This window comes from Rhamphochromis sp. 'chilingali', assembly GCF_963969265.1.
Source record: "Rhamphochromis sp. 'chilingali' genome assembly, chromosome: 7".
NCBI lineage: Eukaryota > Metazoa > Chordata > Actinopteri > Cichliformes > Cichlidae > Rhamphochromis > Rhamphochromis sp. 'chilingali'.
This window is the reverse complement of record NC_137934.1, coordinates 41,621,322-41,640,267: the sequence shown is the minus strand read 5'-3', so window position 1 is coordinate 41,640,267 and position 18,946 is coordinate 41,621,322. Positions and strand designations below refer to the sequence as shown.

Genomic DNA, 18,946 nt, shown 5'->3' with positions numbered 1-18,946 from the left:
AAATTAACAATCTAAACAATCCATTCGGGGGATATTAGACAGATTCAGATACTGATCTATATCAGATCTCTCTCTCGCGCGCGCTCTCTCTCTCTCGCTCTCTCTCTCTCGCTCTCTCTCTCTCTCTCTCTCTACATATATATATATATATATATATATATATATATATATATATATATATATATATATATATACAACATATATCATAATGATAATACTAGTTACTGTGAGCTTTACAAGCTACCCAGCAGTATGTAAAGTCAAATTATAAAATAATATAAGTAAATAATAATTGCACATGTGATCTGAGTACTTGTTTATCACTGCGCAATTTATTATTATATGTGCCAAGCCAAATAAATGACAGGGAGAGAGAGAGACATGGAGAGTGAGAGAGACGTTAGAACACGTAGTACAACCAAAGGGGGGGGGGGCAACTGTAGGGATGCGCATGCGCACACAGATCGCGCGAGCCTTGAACTTTCTAACGGAAAGAAAACTTTCTCTCGGACGTTGCCAGTGGATAACAGTCTTCAGTACCTGCTGGTCTTTAAAGGATTCTGGATTCCTGGACTGTTGGAAAAGGTAAAACATTTTCATAAAACCTTTTTATTGTTTTGTTTTTGTTACTCGTCATTGTAGCTTGCTGTTAATGTTGTGCTAACAGTAATGGTTAGATACGTTAGCCTTTGACGTTAACGCAGTTTAGTATCTGGTATAAAGAACTGTTTTCCTAACAAAACCACTGTTACAATTAAGTGAAGGTGCTCCCAAATAATTTGGCCTGTAAAATATGTGGCTATATTGCGTGCTGCGTACATAAACTAATGTCAGCTAGACAGATATTAAAATCAATAATATGGTTAAAGTCACCAAAATGGCGCCTGAAGCCTGTTGTGTGAGCTCTGTGTCTGGTCTAGAAACTCAGAAATTCAGTAGCCTGTACTTTGAATTGTGGAGTAGCTGTATAAAATACAGCAATGCTTAAGTGTTTTGAATAAATAGAAATGTGACACATGAGAAGTTGTGTCTTTGACTGTTACTGTAGAACTTATTTTCAGAGTAGTTGACAAATTATGCTCCAGTCATTTGATGTTACCAAGATAATGTCCGTTTTTATTATAGTTAAAAAAAAATTATGTACATTTCATTTATCCAACATCATATATTAGGCAAAAAAGAGGTCATTATACTAACAAGACCAGATAATCCAAAGCATAAAATTATCAATATTTATCTGAAGAAGGCTTAAAAGTTAGACTAAACGGTGGTATAGTGGTTAGCGCTGCTGCCTCACAGCTAGAAAGACTCTGTTCAATTCCCAGGGTCAACCGGGTGACTTTTTGTGTGGAGTTTGCATGTTCTCCCTGTTTCTGTGTGGGTTTCCACCCACAATCCAAACATACATATCTGAATGACGACCCTGCCATGGACTGGCAACCTGTCCAGGGTCTACCCCGCCTAAAAAAAACAGCTGGGATAGGCTCCAGCACCCCTCCGATCCTTATGATGATAAAGCGGCTTGGAAAATGAATGAACAAAAAATAAATAAATAAGTTTTTGATGTCACAGAATAAAACAATGTAATGGAATTTTGTTTTGTTTTAACAGATCATGGCTCAGCAGTGGACTGCTGGAGAAGTATCTCTTTGGCTTGGGGAAAATGAATTGGCAGATTATCAACAGGTCTTTGTAGGTGAGCATTTCTATGGATGTGCCATATCAGTGTCCACAGTGCTCCACAAGAAAACCAACATATGAAAAACTGCTGAAACATCAACAGATATACCATGAAAGTGAATGTGGATTCTTCATTGTCTGCGGACTAGAAGACTGTCCCAGAAAGTTTTTGTCTGTGAAATCTTTGAAAAATCACATAAGGAAGAAACATAAATATCAGAAACAAGGATTAGAGTCTGCCCCAGACTGTGACCAGGAAACTGTTGAATTTCCCAGATCATCTGAACGAACTCTGAGTGAACTTGTAGAGAACTTTACAGAGACTGTGAGAAAACAACTGGCATTGTTTTCCTTGAATCTTCAAGAGAAAAGTATTGTAAATAGAAAAGTTCAAACATTTGTTCTTAGTGAAGTAGAGTCACTTTTCAAGTATTTTATTGAAAACTATAGGGAGATATTTTCTAAATGTTTGCAGACTCTTAATTTTGATATATCAAGTTTTCATTATATTGATGACAATAGTTTGGTAGAACATTGCTTCAGTGCAGTCAGCAACGCATATCAACTAGACAGATACTGTGTTGAGAAATTAAACTTGATTGAACCTGTTGAATGTATCCTGGGAATAGATCCTTTTACTGGGAAACAGGACACTTTTCAGTATATTCCACTTCTAAAAGTCTTAGAATTAATATGTAATGATCCTAACATTTTAAGACAAATTTTTAGGCCAGAGTCCCGTGCTCCTGAAACCTTAACAGATTTTAGTGATGGGAAAATTTACAAAGAAAGTGATTTTTTTAACACAGACAACCCACATTTGAGAATTCAGTTGTACAGTGATGAATTTGAAGTTTCTAATCCATTAGGATCAAAGAAACGTCTACATAAAGTGTCTGCATTTTATTTTACTTTGGGAAATATTCCACCAAAAGACAGATCTGTTTTAAGACATATTCATCTGTTGATACTTGTCAAACATAGATTGGTGAAAACATATGGATTTGAGAAAATATTAGAACCATTAATTTGTGACCTACAGGTTTTGCAAGAACGTGGATTACGATTAAAATTTGAAGACAGACAGTACTGCATCAAAGGTGGTCTGGCCACAATATCTGCAGACAACTTAACCTCTCACACACTTGCAGGTTTTAGCTGCTCATTCAGTAATGGTAGAATATGCAGGTTTTGTATGTGTCATTACAAGGACCTGTCTAGGATCATTAGTGAGGGAGATTGTGTTCTTAGAACAAAGACTGTTCATGCATACCATCTGCAATGTGTTGAAGATGACCCCCACTGTAGGTCAGTGTATGGTGTAACTGGCCCATGTGCCTTCAACAAGCTGTCATATTTTGATACCACAAATGCATTCCCACCTGATTTAATGCATGATTTTCTTGAGGGGGTCATTCCTCTTGTTTTGAAGTCTGTTGTAAAAGCCTTGCACGAGGACAAAACCGTTACTATCCAAGAGGTGAATGACAGCATAAGGACTTTTAGTTTTGGACAGAATGACTGCACCTCCAAACCTGCTCTAATATCTGAGAAGGTAGCACTGGATGGAAATATCTCTGGAACTGCTGTTGAGAAATGGACATTATTTAGGACTCTGCCTTTCCTCATAGGCTCCAGGATTGAAAAGGGTAACAAGTTTTGGCAGCTTTATCTTTTGGTTCGAGAAATAGGAGAGATTATTCTTGCTCCAACCATCAGCACTGACTGGATTAGTAATCTACATGAACTGATCACTTACTTTTTGACAGATTTCATCAATCTGTTTCCTGGTGTGTTTACACCCAAGCTGCATTTTCTGCTACATTATCCTCAGCTCATCCTTGATTATGGGTCACTCCGCTCTCATTGGTGCATGAGGTTTGAAGCCAGACATCAATATTTCAAGACAGTAGCAAGAATCACCAATAACTATATTAACATTTGTCAGACTTTGGCAAAGAGGAATCAGCTTCGTCAATGCTGGGAGTGGCAGCCTGAACGGATCATCAGGAGCGATCATACACAAGCAGCAGTTAATAACTTATCACTTCAAGAACTTCCAGTGAACTTGCAGATTTGTTTGCAAAACTTGGAGACAGCCGTTACTGTGGATGAGAAACTCTGGACAAGTAAATGCATCATTTTAAACTCTGTAAAATATGCAGTTGGAGATTTCTTCATTTTGGAACTTGTGCATGCAGAGCAAATTCCACTGTTTGTGAAAATAGTCCTGATTGTGTATATCAGGGCCAACTGGTTTCTTGTTGGAAGACTTTTCACAACACTGGAGTTTATAAGACACCTTCAATCATACCACATCAGAGAGACTGATGATCTGTTGATATTCAAGCCTGGGGATGAGGTAGACTTTCATGCTTTGGACGCATACAGATGTGATGGTCAAGACTTCATTACACTGATCCACCGACCTTTTAAGGCAGTCCATACCAAAGTTAGGTAAGATACATCCTAAACCATGACTTTTTAGTTAGGAGTTGTCAACCACTGTTAAAATGATTTTAACCACTTTTTGGCTATTCCACAGGTCTGTCATCATCTATAGTCACTAATGAACTCATAGCTGTTTTTTTAGTAATGTTTTATAATATTTTTAATCTTTATCTTTGACATGCTCATTTCTGTTTTGATCGTGTCTTATTGTTTTTCTGTGCCACAGACAATGAAATCGATGGATCGACACTTCTGCAGATGACTGAAAGAATGAGTGAGCGTCTTTTTCCAAAAGTGAAAGACCAAGTGAAATTTTTGTCTGCTGTAGAGAAGCTGAAAGAGTGAGTCTTAAGTTGACTGGTTGATTCACTGAATTGTACATTCATACAATCCAGTGTTTCCCCTCCCCTAGGTTTATGGTGTTGGAGGGTGGGGGGCAAGGGGTTGACGCAAGCCCTGTTCTGTTTCTCCAGCGTTGATGTGCATCACACACCCATTTACTTTCAAATTGAAATGTCACAGCCACTCTTACTCTCTGTTATGATTCTGTTTCTGTAGTTCAGCAGCTGTTATTGTACGTTTTAAATATGCGGATATTCCTGATGCAGGACACAAGGACACGCATATTCATGTCTTGTAACAAACTCTAAAAATACTTCTTACTTCTTCTTGCAGTGGAAGGCAACACAAAGAAAAGCATACTGTGTCAGCACTCCAACCTATGTTTAACTGCAAAGTGCAGTTTCCTCCAGCTGTGCTCACTGCGTTGACCAATAAAGATGCAGCACTAAAGTCACCCACCAAGAACAGACTCAAAAACATGCTTATTCAAGCACTGTTTGACCACTTGAGTAATGAGACAATGTAAGTCTATATATAATTAAGATTTGATTCATTTAAAATACAGTATGTACATCAGAATTTAAGTTCATCATTCAAAATTTGCAGGTATCCCTCTCATGTGCAGTATGTAGAGCTTCTGAGGACTGTCCTTCTGAGTTTTCCTTTTTTGAAGGAGAGTTATGGCTCTGGATATGTAAGTATTCCTGAAAAGCAAACATTGATACAATTGTCCAACAAATTGTCTTTGAATTGCCCAATTATTGGCTAATGAGTGTAACATGCTAACATTTTCATTGCTACATATTCAGAGGTTATCTGTTCCCTTGTGGCCACTACAATACAAGTATTAGTATTGTGATTTTTGAGGCAGATGTCGTGCAGTATGGTCAAACAATAAATAAAATATCAATTGCTCTTTTAAATTAATTGTTTCATTTCTCTGTGAATTCTCAAGTGAATGGTGTGAAATTCAGCATTATATTAGCTCTGTTTGCCTTTGTATCAGGATAGTGTAGTTTTTGTATTTAAAAAATTAAATTTGAAAATAGGGCAGGGATAGCTCAGTAGGTAGTGTGGTTATCCGATGATCGGAAGGTCGGGGGTTTGAATCAACTGAACGGCTACCCTGAGGTACCCTTGAGCAAGGTACCGTCCCTACACACTGAGTGAATGGGTTAAATGCAAAGAGAGAAATTTCCCTGTGGGGATCAATAAAGTATACATTATTATTAAAAGGTAGAGGTATTAACATATAGACTGAAAGATCATGACGAGTATGCTTGTAGGACATATTGCCATTAATACTTTATCTACCTTTTATAGTGTATTTAGCCAATCTAAAGTGCTCCAAACCTTTATATCATGTGTTCGATCAACTCCTAAGAGTTAAAGAAGAGATCTGTAAATAGGAACTAATTAGGTTATGACATGATTACAGCAAACCTACCAGCTTTATGTCACTCAAAGTTTTCTGGTAAATGTCTTGCATAAAGGGAGGACCTAGTTGCACCTATTTATGAATAATTAGTTACATTTTTATCGTTTGTAGGATGCTCTGCATGAGTCTCTCAGGAACAAGTTTAAAAAGGAAAGAAGACCACTAGTAGACGTAGAGGAAATTGAAAAAATGAGACAGAAATACTCAGTTCCAAATTCAGGAAGAAAAAGATCATCAGATATCCAGCCCTGTATCCTTTTGAAAAAAACCAAGGCAAGTTAAATATGCTCAATGTTTGTTTGCCATTTTAAATTGTACATAAAAGTTAAAAGTATTGTTTGTTTGTTTTTTCTCTCAATATTTGCTAAACTTTTTAATAACCAGGATATCAATCCTCTTGACGATGGGGAGGATGAAAGGAGCACCGACCAACATGTATCAGTGATTAAGCAAGAGTGCCAAAAAACTAGGCCAAATGTGGATGTCATTCAAACGCACCTCAGGAAAATACAGAAGTACAGAACACACTACATTCTTCAGCATACTACTGAAGAGGTTCTACGAGAATTCCCATGTCTCACTATCCCTGTTGTGGTGAGTGTTTTATCAAAAACTGCAGCAAAAAACAACAATAACAATAGTGCACAGCAAAAACACGAATATGTACTGATGTGCTGCACATTTATACAGACTTCTAATAATCATGTACCTACAGGACAGGCAAAGTGACTGACTCAGCAGATTTCATGAGTAATAAAAGTACACTAACAGAACACTAACAGAAATTGCCACATTGACTATGTCTTTCTCTTTGGTTTTATTTTCATGCTACAGGATAATTTTGGACTAATCTGATGCCAATGATAGTTTTTTGGGAAGAATAGTCTAAACATCCCTTTTGCACAGCAATGTGTACTTGAGAATTAAACTAAACAAATGCAAAATTATAATTTCTTCTCTAATGATAATTGATGTGTGAAATAATGATTGTTCTGGTTTGCTATATAATGGTATATATTATGGTACAAAGCTAATATATATATGTTTATCCTTTATTTTAGCTTCTTGAAGAGGCTTCCATGTTACTTAAAACTGATGTGGACAAAAAAGTAATCCGAGGATTCAGTAAGTTGGCAGCGAAGCTTGTGTCAATAGCCCCAAACAGCAACCTTAAAACCCTCTGCTTAAAATCTGTTGATGAGAGCCAGACAGACACTGAAAGAAAAGGTGAGGGCACTTGGCAATAATGAGCAAAAACAATTTTAACTCCTATCTCAGATACCACTTTTTAAGGTTTCACATACAGCACATTAGTAAACACAGTGTCCCTTACAACAGCGGTCCCCAACCCCCGGGCCTCGGACTGGTACCGGTCCGTGAGTCGTTTGGTACCGGGCCGCGAGAGTTGAGGCTCAGGTGTGAAATGTATAGTTTTTCAGGGTTTTTATCGGTTTTCAGCGTTATTTTGTTATCGTTTTTATCGTTTACTCTGTTTTCCTGGGTCTTTTCACGTGTGTTATGAATAAATTTTCTTTTTTTCGGTACCGGTACTAGTTTTATTTTGTTGTATTTATCCGCGACACCTTAAAGGCCAGTCCATGAAAATATTGTCAGGCATAAACCGGTCCGTGGCGCAAAAAAGGTTGGGGACCGCTGCTTTACAATATCCACAGACTGACATTTCTCCTGTCTCGTCTCTGCAATGATGTACTTTAAGATTTAACTGATATACCCTCGATGCTATATGTATCTCTATGAAGATTTTCAGTCATTCACACAATGTTTATCCCAAAAAATGTTCAGTGGCAGCTAGACTTGCTCTGCAAGTTCTTTAGGACTCAAATTATTTAAAGCTAGCAACTTACAGAACTGAACAACATTTTGGGGGTTTTGTATAAATGCTTAACATTTACACTGAATTACACTGAAAAGTTAATTAGGTATACATTTACTGCACTAATGCTTATGTTCTGCAAGACATTCAACTCCTGATAAAGGCACTCATATGGCCTTTACTGCTTTGTATTAACAAAATTGGCCAGAAAATATTTACATATTTCTCTTTATTTTTCAGGTCAGATGGTAAACACAGCTGTTCTTCTCCTGCCATCTATTTTCAAAGAAAATGCCTCTCATCTCTTCGTCATAAATAAGGTAAATTTATATATTTTTTGGTATGGTGAGAGGGGGGGGGGGGGGTCTTGAACAAATCCAGTATTTTACAGGAGTTTTATACTTTCATTGGGACAGCTGTTGTTTATACTTATTTAAACTATACTCCTCATTTCAAGAATTTAATTTCTGTTTCAGGATCCACACAGCCCGATACCTACAATCGTACTCAGCAGCAGTGACGGCAAGCCCTTGAGTGATTCAACTGAGGTCAATGTCCAGATGGATGGACAAAAAATGATTCTGGACAGTGGGGAAATGGACATTTCATTGGCGATGGGTATTGTCTTCTCCCTGTACCATGTCTACAATGTTGCCTATCCAAGTGAACTAAAAAAGACATTTTGCTTTTTGGAGGCATTTGTTCTCAACTTGGGAACTCTGACTACACCTGTACCAGTAGCTGTGCAAAGAGTGGCAAATGCATTAAATATCTCCTAGATTGCCAGCATAGTGCAGGTGAGAGACTGAAATTGTCCCAGTGTGGACTAACAAAGGACCATGAGTCCCACATTAAACTTAACTTACATAACTTAAGGCTGCAGTTAATTGATAATTTAAATAAAAAGATTGTTCTTGAAATAGTCTTACTGAAAATGCAAACATGCTGATAAAAATGTGTTGTTTAATTGTCTGTTATGAAAGTATTGCTATTTCTAATGTAAAAATTGTTGTTTTATCTATAGTATAATATTTATATGTATTTATAGTAAAGATATTTAATTATTACTGTTTAAATGACTTGTATGCTATTATTAGTAGTGGTGTTGTGCTTAGCATTAAAATGCCTTTTTGTCTTTTTCTGTAATACAAAGTGCCAATAAACCATTAATATATGTGCTTGTATTTATTTTACCCTACTCAAATTCAATTTATGATACATTTTATTTTGAAAGATTTAAAATGGTTCTTTAAAGAACCACCCAAAAAAGGTTCTTTAAAATGGTTCTTTTAAAGAACCATTTGAAGGATCTTTTTAAAAATGGTTCTTTGAAGAACCATTTCTTTCAGTGGTTCATTGAAGAACCTTTAAAGGTGCCCCAAAGAACCATTTCTTGATGGTTCTTTGGGGCACCTTTAAAGGTTCTTCAGTGAACCACTGAAAGAAATGGTTCTTCAAAGAACCTTTGTTTGAAAGGTTCTTTGTGGCACCAAAAAAGGTTCTTCTATGGCATCAGTCTAAAGAACCACTTTTTGTTCCAGTTGGCACCTTTATTTTTCTGAGTGTACAGTAGCTAAGAGGCAACATTTGCAAGTACGTATGTGTCAAATACTGCATTTTATCTCTTAATATTATCATTTTATAGTGTGTTTTATAGTGTGTGTGTGTGTGTGTGTGTGTGTGTGTGTGTGTGTGCTCTCATGTTCTGCGAGCACAGGCAGCAGTCTAAAAAACCTCCCAGCAGAAACTCATGTGACAAATCCAGTAAGAGCTTTGAAGCTGCAAAAGCAACAACAGCAGGAGTGTTAACCAGATTACCACCAGCTGACAACCATGAGATGTGTAAGACTGCAGGTGTTAAGACCTGGGTTCAGTCTGAGCCAAACATACAGTGCTCTGAGAAAGTATTCGCATTTCTTATTTTGGGTGCATATTTATCACACTTGCATGTTTCAAGTCGTACGTTTTTAGTATTTGGCAAAAACCAACCCCAGAAAATAAAAATTACAGTTCTTAAATGATCAATTAGGTTATTAAGTGAAAAAAGCTATCGAAACCCACCTGCTCCTGTGAGAAAAGGTAAGTGTCTCCTAAATCTAATGGTTGGTTGTGCCATCCTAGACAGCAGAAATGAAGCTTATGCGTTATAATAATAATGGATTGCATTTATATAGCGCTTTCGAGACCCTCAACTCAAATGGCAGCCTCGATATGGCGAGGCTGCCTTATCGTGCCATCAGCCCCTCTGGCTATCACCAGCAGGTGAAGTGTCTTGCCCAAGGACACGACAACCAAGACAGACAGAAGAGGGGACCGAACCGGCAACCTTCCGGTTACAAGATGAGCTTCCCAACCCCCTGAACCAACCAACCCTCTGTAGTCACCAATCTGTCTGCTCCCCAAGTGTTGGCAGCTAATCTACGAATCACATCACTTCCACTTTCTCACGCTGTCAAGCTGATTGTAACATCACGGTCGGGTTCAATCAGCTTTCTGCCAGGCTTTTTCATGCCAATCAGCCTTCATTCTGCGTACTTTAAATCTCACTGCGCATCTGTCATTCTTCAAACTACAAGCTGGGGGGGTTGTAGATTACCTGACAGGAGGACCAGAATATGTGCATCTTCAACAGTATGTGTCTAACAAGGGGGTCAGCAACACAGGCCCACCACAAGGGGCTATCTTCTCCCCCTTCCTCTTCACCCTCTACAACACAGACTTCAGCCACTGCACAGAGACCTGCCATCACAGAAGTTTTCGGATGACTCTCCTGTGGGTGGATGCATCAGTGAAGGTGTTAAGATGGATCACCAGGCTGGTCTCCTTTATCATGTGGTGTGAGTAGAATCATCTACAGTTATACATAACAAATAAGAAACAAGGAAATGCTGACAAATGAATCCACTGACCCCTGTTCCAATCCAGGGAGTTGATGTGGAGACAGTGGAGGACTATAAATACCTCAGAGTACACATGGACAATAAACTGGACTGGGTTAAAACACCACTGCACTGTACAGGAAGGGCCAGAATCATCTGTATCTTCTAAGGAGGCTGAGGTCTTTCAACATCTGTTGGATGATGCTCAGGATGGTCTGCGACTCTGTTGTGGGCAGTGTCATACTCTATGCTGCTGCATGCTGGAGCAGCAGGTTGATGCCAACAAGATCCACAAGATCCACAATTGATCCACGAGGCCAGTAACATTATGGCAATGGAACTGGACTGTCTGAAGGTCATGTCAGAGAGGCAGATATTCTCCAAGAAAATGAAGATGCTGGATAATACCTGCGACCCACTCCATGAAGTGCGGGCCAGCCCCAGGAGCAGGCTCAGTGAGAGACTGAGATTACAAAAAAGAACCACTGAACAACACAGGAGGTGATTCCTGCCTGATGCTATCTGGCTATTCCTCCATCTCAAAACAGTGCACACATAATATCTGCAAATCCACTACAGAGAAAATAACTATTAGTAAGATAAGAGGGGTGCATTATTTCAATTTTATTTATATTTTCATTGCTAAATATTAGAGCTATTTTGTAATGTATTATAGTATTTAATATGGTACTTTAACTTGTTTAACTTGTCTACTCACCTACTGTCTACTTACCGTCTTGGAGCAACTGTGACCACATCATTTCCTCTGGGATTAATAAAATATTCTGATGACAAGTGTGCAAAACAAAACAAACAAGCAAAATAATCAGGAAGGTAGCAAATGCCTTTTCACACCTCTGTATGTACGACTTCTATTATTGCTGCAGCGGAGCAGTGACTGATGATACAAGGTTCAAACATTTAGCTTCCACCGGACAGAACCATCTCGGGCCACAAACAGCAGAACTCTCTGCCTGGGAGGGATGTGAGATGGGCAAATGAACTGAATCATTTCTTCAACAGATTTGATTCAGCCATGAGGCAGTCTACAACATCGGCTGCAGACTCACCCACCCCCACTGCTGCTGTTCCACCTCAGACACTTCACACCTCCTCTATTCACCCTGCTCACTCCCCCCCACCCCCAACTGCAGCATCCAATACACACTCAACACAAGGCTCCAGCCTGTCTCTCTCAACCACCCAGGTTAGGAGGGAACTGAGGAGGATTAATGGCAAGAAGGCAGCGGGTCCAGATGGCATCAGCTCGAGGGTCGTCAGGTCCTCCGCGGACCAACTGTGTGGGGTGATGGAGCACCTCTTCAACCTGAGCCTGAGGTTGGGAAGAGTCCCACAGCTCTGGAAAACCTCCTGTGTTGTACCAGTGCCAAAGACTTCACGCCCCAAGGACCTCAACAGCTACAGGCCGGTGGCTCTGACATCCCACCTGATGAAGACCCTGGAGCGGTTGGTCCTGGCTCAGCTTCGGCGCCTAATAAGCTCATCACTGGACCCACTTCAGTTTGCCTACCAGCCTGGCATTGGAGCGGATGATGCCGTCATTCACCTCCTACATCGTTCCCTCGCTCACCTGGAGACCGCTGGAAGCACTGTGAGAATCATGTTCTTTGATTTCTCCAGTGCCTTCAACACTATTCTTCCCTCGGTTCTAAAGGACAAGCTGGTGAACTCTTGAGTGGACCATCACCTCACTACCTGGATCCTGGACTACCTCACCGACCGACCACAGTATGTGAGGACTCAGGGCTGTGTGTTGGACAGGGTCGTCTGCAGTACGGGGGCCCCACAGGGAACGGTTCTGGCTCCGTTCCTCTTCACCATCTACACTGCAGACTTCTCCCACAACTCCACCCAGTGCTTCCTGCAGAAGTTCTCTGATGACTCTGCAATAGTCGGCCTCATCACTGATGGGGACGACAAGGAGTACAGAGGTCTGACCCAAGACTTTGTGGACTGGTGCCAGCTGAACTACCTCCAGATCAACGCCAGTAAAACCAAGGAACTGGTGGTAGACTTCCGCAGGCACAAGCATTCTCCACTGCAACCACTGAACATCCAAGGTATGGACATTGAGGCTGTGGACAGCTACAGGTACCTTGGTGTTCATCTGAACAATAGACTGGACTGGACTCATAACTCAGACGCCCTCTACAGGAAAGGGCAGAGCAGGCTGTACCTGCTGCGGAGACTCAGGTCGTTTGGGGTGGAGGGCCCACTCCTGAAGACCTTCTATGACTCTGTTGTGGCTTCTGCTATCTTTTATGGCGTGGTCTGCTGGGGCGGCAGCATCTCTGCTGGGGACAGGAAGAGACTGAACAGGGTGATCCGAAGGGCCAGCTCTGTCCTAGGATGCCCTCTGGACCCAGTGGAGGTGGTGAGTGACAGGAGAACGGCGGCTAAGCTGTCATCCCTGATGGACAACATCTCCCACCCCATGCAGCAGACTGTGACAGCACTGAGCAGCTCCTTCAGTGGGAGACTGCGGCACCCACGGTGTGGGACGGAGAGATTTCGCAGGTCTTTCCTCCCCACTGCTGTCAGACTCCATAATAAAGACTTTAACTGATCAAACACACACATCCATACATATGCAATAATACTAAGTGCAATAATCCTTTCTGTCATCGTTGTATTTTTACTCAGTTGTATATAGTATTTGTATTTGTATTCTATTTTTATCTTATTGTATATTTATTTTATTTTATTCTACTGTATGTAGTATTTTATTTTATTCTATTCTGTACAGTTGTGTACTGTATTTATTCTTATTGTATTCTAATTTTTGCCTCATAACTTTTGCACTGTCCACTTCCTGCTGTGACAAAACAAATTTCCCACGTGTGGGACTAATAAAGGTTATCTTATCTTATCTTATCTTATCTTACATACAAATGTAGGGTTTGTCCTACATGGAGGAATGTTTGGGGGCCACTCTACCAGCTGTACCCAGCAAAGGTGAAGATCATGAGCATCAAATAACAGCATTTGAGAGCAGTCAGCCGTCCCGTCATCCAACTATGTTAAGGTGTTTTGGTTGTGACTCAGTCTGACTTTTATACTGTTCATGGTTGTAATGAAACTACGGCAGTGTCAGGCAGGAATGGTGGACCCAAAGTGTAGACTACCGGTAGGCAAAGCTGCACTCAAAAACAGCTTTATTGCTGAACATGTCATGGTCCTGGGTCGTTGACCCAGCGTTTTGTGTTTATTCTGATTTGTATTAGTTTAGGGGTTAACCTGAAGTTTGGTGTATTGTCAGCCCTACCTGTGTCTGTCCTTGGTACTCTGTTCCTGTTCCCGTGTTGTGTTGTAAATCAGTCTGTGTTCCCTGCTTTACTTTGAAGGCTCGTGTCCTAGATTTCCTGTTCTATTCTGAAGGTCTGTGTCTGTTGTCATTGTGTTCAGCTTGTGTCCTCCAGTCATCATGTGTATTCAGATCAGCTGTTCTTCCCTCCTGTGTGCGATTACCCGATTACCTTGTGTGTGTGTGTGTATATATAGTGGGTGTCGGTCTGTGTTCGTTGTCAGCTCGTCTGTGTTTCTTGGTATCCTGTTCCTTAGTCTGCGTCTCTCTGCTCCGCTCTCCATTTTGTAGATTTTAGGTTTGCTCTTTAGTTTCTCCCAGTTTAGGTTTGTCATTACTCATGCTTCATTGCCTGTTTTTGCCACTGCCACCGTGTAAATAAACGTCACTCGTATCATCAGTTTGCTGCATCTTGGGTCCTCCTTTTCCTCCACACCACACGGCTCACTCCGCCAGCCGTGACAGAACATGAAGACTAACTAAACTGAAACTACAAATAACCTAAACAGGCTCGGCAGATGGAACACACAGTACAGGATTAGGGAGCTCAAAACACAGACCAAAGAAAACACAGGGCTTAAATACAGAGAGGGAGCAATCAGGGAATGGGAAACAGGAGGGAAAAACACCTGGGACAAATCAGGACTAAATTCAAATTCAAATTCAAAAAAATTCAAATTCAAATTCAAAACAACTAACGACTAACAAGAAAAGAGAAGCAAAACCAGATACATTAAGACGAGACACGGACTTTCAAAGTAAAACAGGAAACATAACACAGACAGGCGGGCTTGTCAAGGGGATACAGTTGACAGGGGAGACAGAGCAACTATGGAACACAGAGACAGAAACCAGAAGACCAAGGACTCTAACAAAGAAACCAAAAGACTAGAAATGATAACTAATGTCAAAATCAAAGTTCAATAATAATGTAAAACAAAAAAAAAACTCTGGGTCAACAACCCAGGCACCCTAATGGACAGCCCAGTCCACATGTTCATGCTTTTCTGCATCTAACACACTTTATTAGCGGTTGCTGTTACACGTGACTGCGACTTTCCAGTCGCCAGCTGAACATACACACCAAAAACTGCAAACACGAGACCCTACACAGATTTTAAGCTGTCGAGGCATGATTGCGGTGCCACGGTGTCCGTCTTCCCTGCTGCTGCACCACAGCCCATGCACCACTACAATGGCCTAAGAATACATTCTCTATTACTCTCAGTAATTGTAGTAATTGGTTACAATCCAGAATTTCTTGGTGGTTTAATCAGGAGTATATGACAGGGTTGCCAGGGCTCCATGTGTCAGTCATGAGTTAGTGACACATTTCCTTGCATTGTGATAAGTTCTACATTTCAGCATTAGCACAGGTCCAAATGGTACACCCCTGGGATCTGAGGAGCTAAGAACCTGGTGGATTAATTCCATTTCCAGTTATCCAAACTATTTCTTGTTCCGAGAGCAATTGGTGGAGAGTCCAGTCTGACCACTGGTGGTGGTCAGAGGGCCCGGTGGCGCCAGTGTCCGGCAGCCTCGCCTCTGTCAGTGCGCCCCAGGGTGGCTGTGGCTACAATGTAACTGCCATCACCAGTGTGTGGATGTGTGTGTGTGAATGGGTGGATGACTGAATGTAGTGTGAAGCGCTTTGGGGTCCTTAGGGACTAGAAAAGCGCTATACAAATGCAGGCCATTTACGATGACCTGGAATGAGAGCCTTCTCAGACAGTCAAAATTAATACTTGACGAGCAGAACCACTAGGATAAACAGCAATGACATCAGAATGATGATAACAAAGAGAGGGAAGGTAGTCAGAACTGAGGGGATTGAACTACCAGAAGGCAACATTGCAGACATAGAGGACAGTTACAAGTACCTGGGGATTCCGCAGGTGAATGGGAACCATGAAGAGGCCGCTAGAAAAGCTGCAACCACCAAGTACCTGCAGAGGGTCAGGCAAGTCCTGAGGAGTCAGCTGAACAGTAAGAACAAGATCCAGGCTATCTACACCCTGCCCGTGATCAGGTACCCTGCTGGGATAATAAGCTGGCCAAAGGAGGAGATAGAAGCCACTGACATCCACACAAGAAAGCTCCTGACCATGCATGGAGGGTTTCACCCCAAGTCCAGCACCCTGAGGCTGTATGCTAAGTGGAAGGAAGGAGGCCGGGGACTGGTGAGCGTCAGCACAACAGTCCAGGATGAGACAAGGAACATCCACGAATACATCACGAAGATGGCCCCAACTCACAGTGTGCTCAGTGAATACCTCAGGCAGCAGAAACCCAAGAAAGAGGAGGGAGACGAGGAACCATCATGGAAGGACAGGCCCCTGCACGGTATGTACCACCGGCAGATAGAGGAGGTGGCTGATATCCAGAAATCCTACCAGTGGCTGGACAAAGCTGGACTGAAAGACAGCACAGAGGCACTAATCATGGCAGCACAAGAACAAGCTCTGAGTACAAGATCCATAGAGGCTGGGGTCTATCACACCAGGCAAGACCCCAGGTGCAGGCTGTGTAAAGATGCCCCAGAGACAATCCAGCACATAACAGCAGGGTGCAAGATGCTAGCAGGCAGGGCATACATGGAACGCCATAACCAAGTGGCCGGCATAGTGTACAGGAACATCTGTGCCGAGTATAACCTGGAAGTCCCGAGGTCAAAATGGGAGACGCCCCCAAGGGTGGTGGAGAATGACCGAGCTAAGATCCTGTGGGACTTCCAGACACAGATGGACAAAATGGTGGTGGCTAACCAACCGGACATAGTGGTGGTAGACAAACAGAAGAAGATGGCTGTAGTGATCGATGTAGTGATACTGAATGACAGCAACATCAGAAGGAAGGAACACGAGAAGCTGGAGAAATACCAAGGGCTCAGAGAAGAGCTCGGGAGGATGTGGAGGGTGAAGGTAACGGTGGTCCCCGTGGTAATCGGAGCACTAGGTGCGGTGACTCCCAAGCTAGGCGAGTGGCTCCAGCAGATCCCGGGAACAACATTGGAGATCTCTGTCCAGAAGAGCGCAGTCCTGGGAACAGCTAAGATACTGCGCAGGACCCTCAAGCTCCCAGGCCTCTGGTAGAGGACCCGAGCTTGAAGGATAAACCGCCCGCAGGGGCGAGGGGGGAATTGTTTTTTTAAAATTATTTTTTATTTAAAAGGAGATTGATCTAATGTAACTTTGCTTACGGAAAGAGAAACTTCAATTTAGGTGACCCAGTTGGACTGTTCCTTGAATTGAGCCAAAATATAGGGTCATGCTCACTGGTTGATAACTGGACAGGCAATATTATCTTTGTACAGTAGGACCTTGGAGGTCCTCAGTGCTTAATTACATGTGGATTAAAAAACTGACAACCTTAATGAATCCTGACTGTCTAAGCAGGTGAAAATGGGCTAATGGAAGTAATTTCTTTGCCTGATTGGTCTGTTAGAGGTGAAGCTGGTTTTAATTCGGACAATTAAACAAGGGATATAACTTGTGGTGAGGATTGGAAATCAAATTTGTCATTTGTAAAACATCATCCACGTGGACACATTAGCTGGATGGATAAGTGAGGATTTATGAACTACAGAATGGGGGACACCCAATTTGACTTTGAAAACAACAAAGCACTGCCATGCTTGAATGCTGTTTGCATGACCCTACACAACAGATAGAGAAAAACACCAACACATGCATACATTACACATTTAAATAAAGTCTTGACCCATCTGTTTGTCAATGACCTATCCTATGACCGATACCAACCCTACAGGGGCTGCATAATTGGGTGGTCTGGTAGATTTACTCAGTGTGTCACTGGCTACAAATGCTCAACCTAATGTGTATGTGTACAGGTCGCTGTGCAATTCAACACTGACTTTCCTTGAGGATGCATGTCCTTCACTGCCCTTCAGTCTGTAACCAAAACAGATGGCTGTAGCTCTTCTAATTTCTAACATGAAGTCACAGGGGATTAAGCGACTATATTCATTGGTTGACTGATATTTGAAATATGTGAGTGGGTGACAACTTAACACCTTCAGCAGAAGAGGTAGCAAAAACGAGCATTAGTGCCTGAACAAACTGAAACCTGCAGTTTGGGTATTAGCCATGCATCATGCATAAAGGACAAACACATAGCAGTGCAGCTAGTTGCAGGCTCTGAGCTTCAAAGCATGCAGTACATACCTTTTGAAATCAAAATTAAAGCCTAAGTAACCAATGGGTGTGAATTGGTAGATTGGTAGATGTTGCAAGCATCCTCAGAATTGGTGTTGTTTTAAAGTAACTGCGCAGCTACACAAAGTGTCTGAGAGCACAAGTATGCTTTTACTCAAACTGGTGACATTATGGTTTATGAATTACTAATTACTAATCGTATACAGTACTGTGCAAAAGTCTAAAGCCTCTCCTCAAACTAGGTGCAGTTATTTTTGAAATGTGAAAGCATAATATGGTACAGAAGACAAAAGAAGACTTTGTATCATTCTAATAAGCTTGAAAATCAACATTTTGTTTGACCACCTTTATTCTTTCTCTCTTTTTTTGACATTTAAGTTTTTTATTGATTTTGCAACATATAATTAAACCTGTATAAGAGGGAGAAAAACAAAAAAACAAGCAACAAAAAACAAACAAAGAAACCTCCAACAATTAAATGTAGCTGAGATCTGCCCATTTTCATAAGCTTTATACACTTTTTGTAGGACCAGAGCAAGAATGTCAATAAATGTTTTTTAATACTCAGCTGTTAGGCCATCGTTACCCAGTGATTTCCCTGATTTCATCAAGAAACTTTCTTTCTTCTTTATAGAAGCATATGCTAGATATTGCAAACAATCATCATCACACCTTCAATCCGTGCCTGAACACATATTATTCTTCCCTCTGCATCTTTAAATTCCTTTACCAGTACAAAGTTAATATTTCTTCTGATGAGGATGATAACCCCATTGAGAAGGACTTGCACTTGAGAAGGAGCTGTAGAAAATGTGACCTGCC

General features: G+C 41.2%; 1 protein-coding gene and 1 long non-coding RNA gene across 2 annotated transcripts; both read left to right on the top strand.

The window, feature by feature from the left end:
- The first annotated feature begins 1,574 nt into the window (after positions 1 to 1,574).
- Positions 1,575 to 5,015, top strand: LOC308399762. The gene is made up of 3 exons (XR_013972251.1): positions 1,575 to 1,696; positions 4,358 to 4,472; positions 4,807 to 5,015. It is a non-coding gene; the product is annotated as an uncharacterized lncRNA (long non-coding RNA).
- Positions 5,016 to 5,158: 143 nt separating this feature from the next.
- On the top strand, positions 5,159 to 8,591 carry LOC308399761 (uncharacterized protein). Its single transcript, XM_080887198.1, has 6 exons — positions 5,159 to 5,167; positions 6,023 to 6,184; positions 6,296 to 6,505; positions 6,973 to 7,138; positions 7,986 to 8,065; positions 8,222 to 8,591. The coding sequence occupies exons 2-6, from the start codon at positions 6,101 to 6,103 to the stop codon at positions 8,522 to 8,524; spliced, it is 843 nt and encodes a 280-aa protein (XP_080743324.1). The 5' UTR covers positions 5,159 to 5,167; positions 6,023 to 6,100; the 3' UTR covers positions 8,525 to 8,591.
- Positions 8,592 to 18,946: the final 10,355 nt, after the last annotated feature.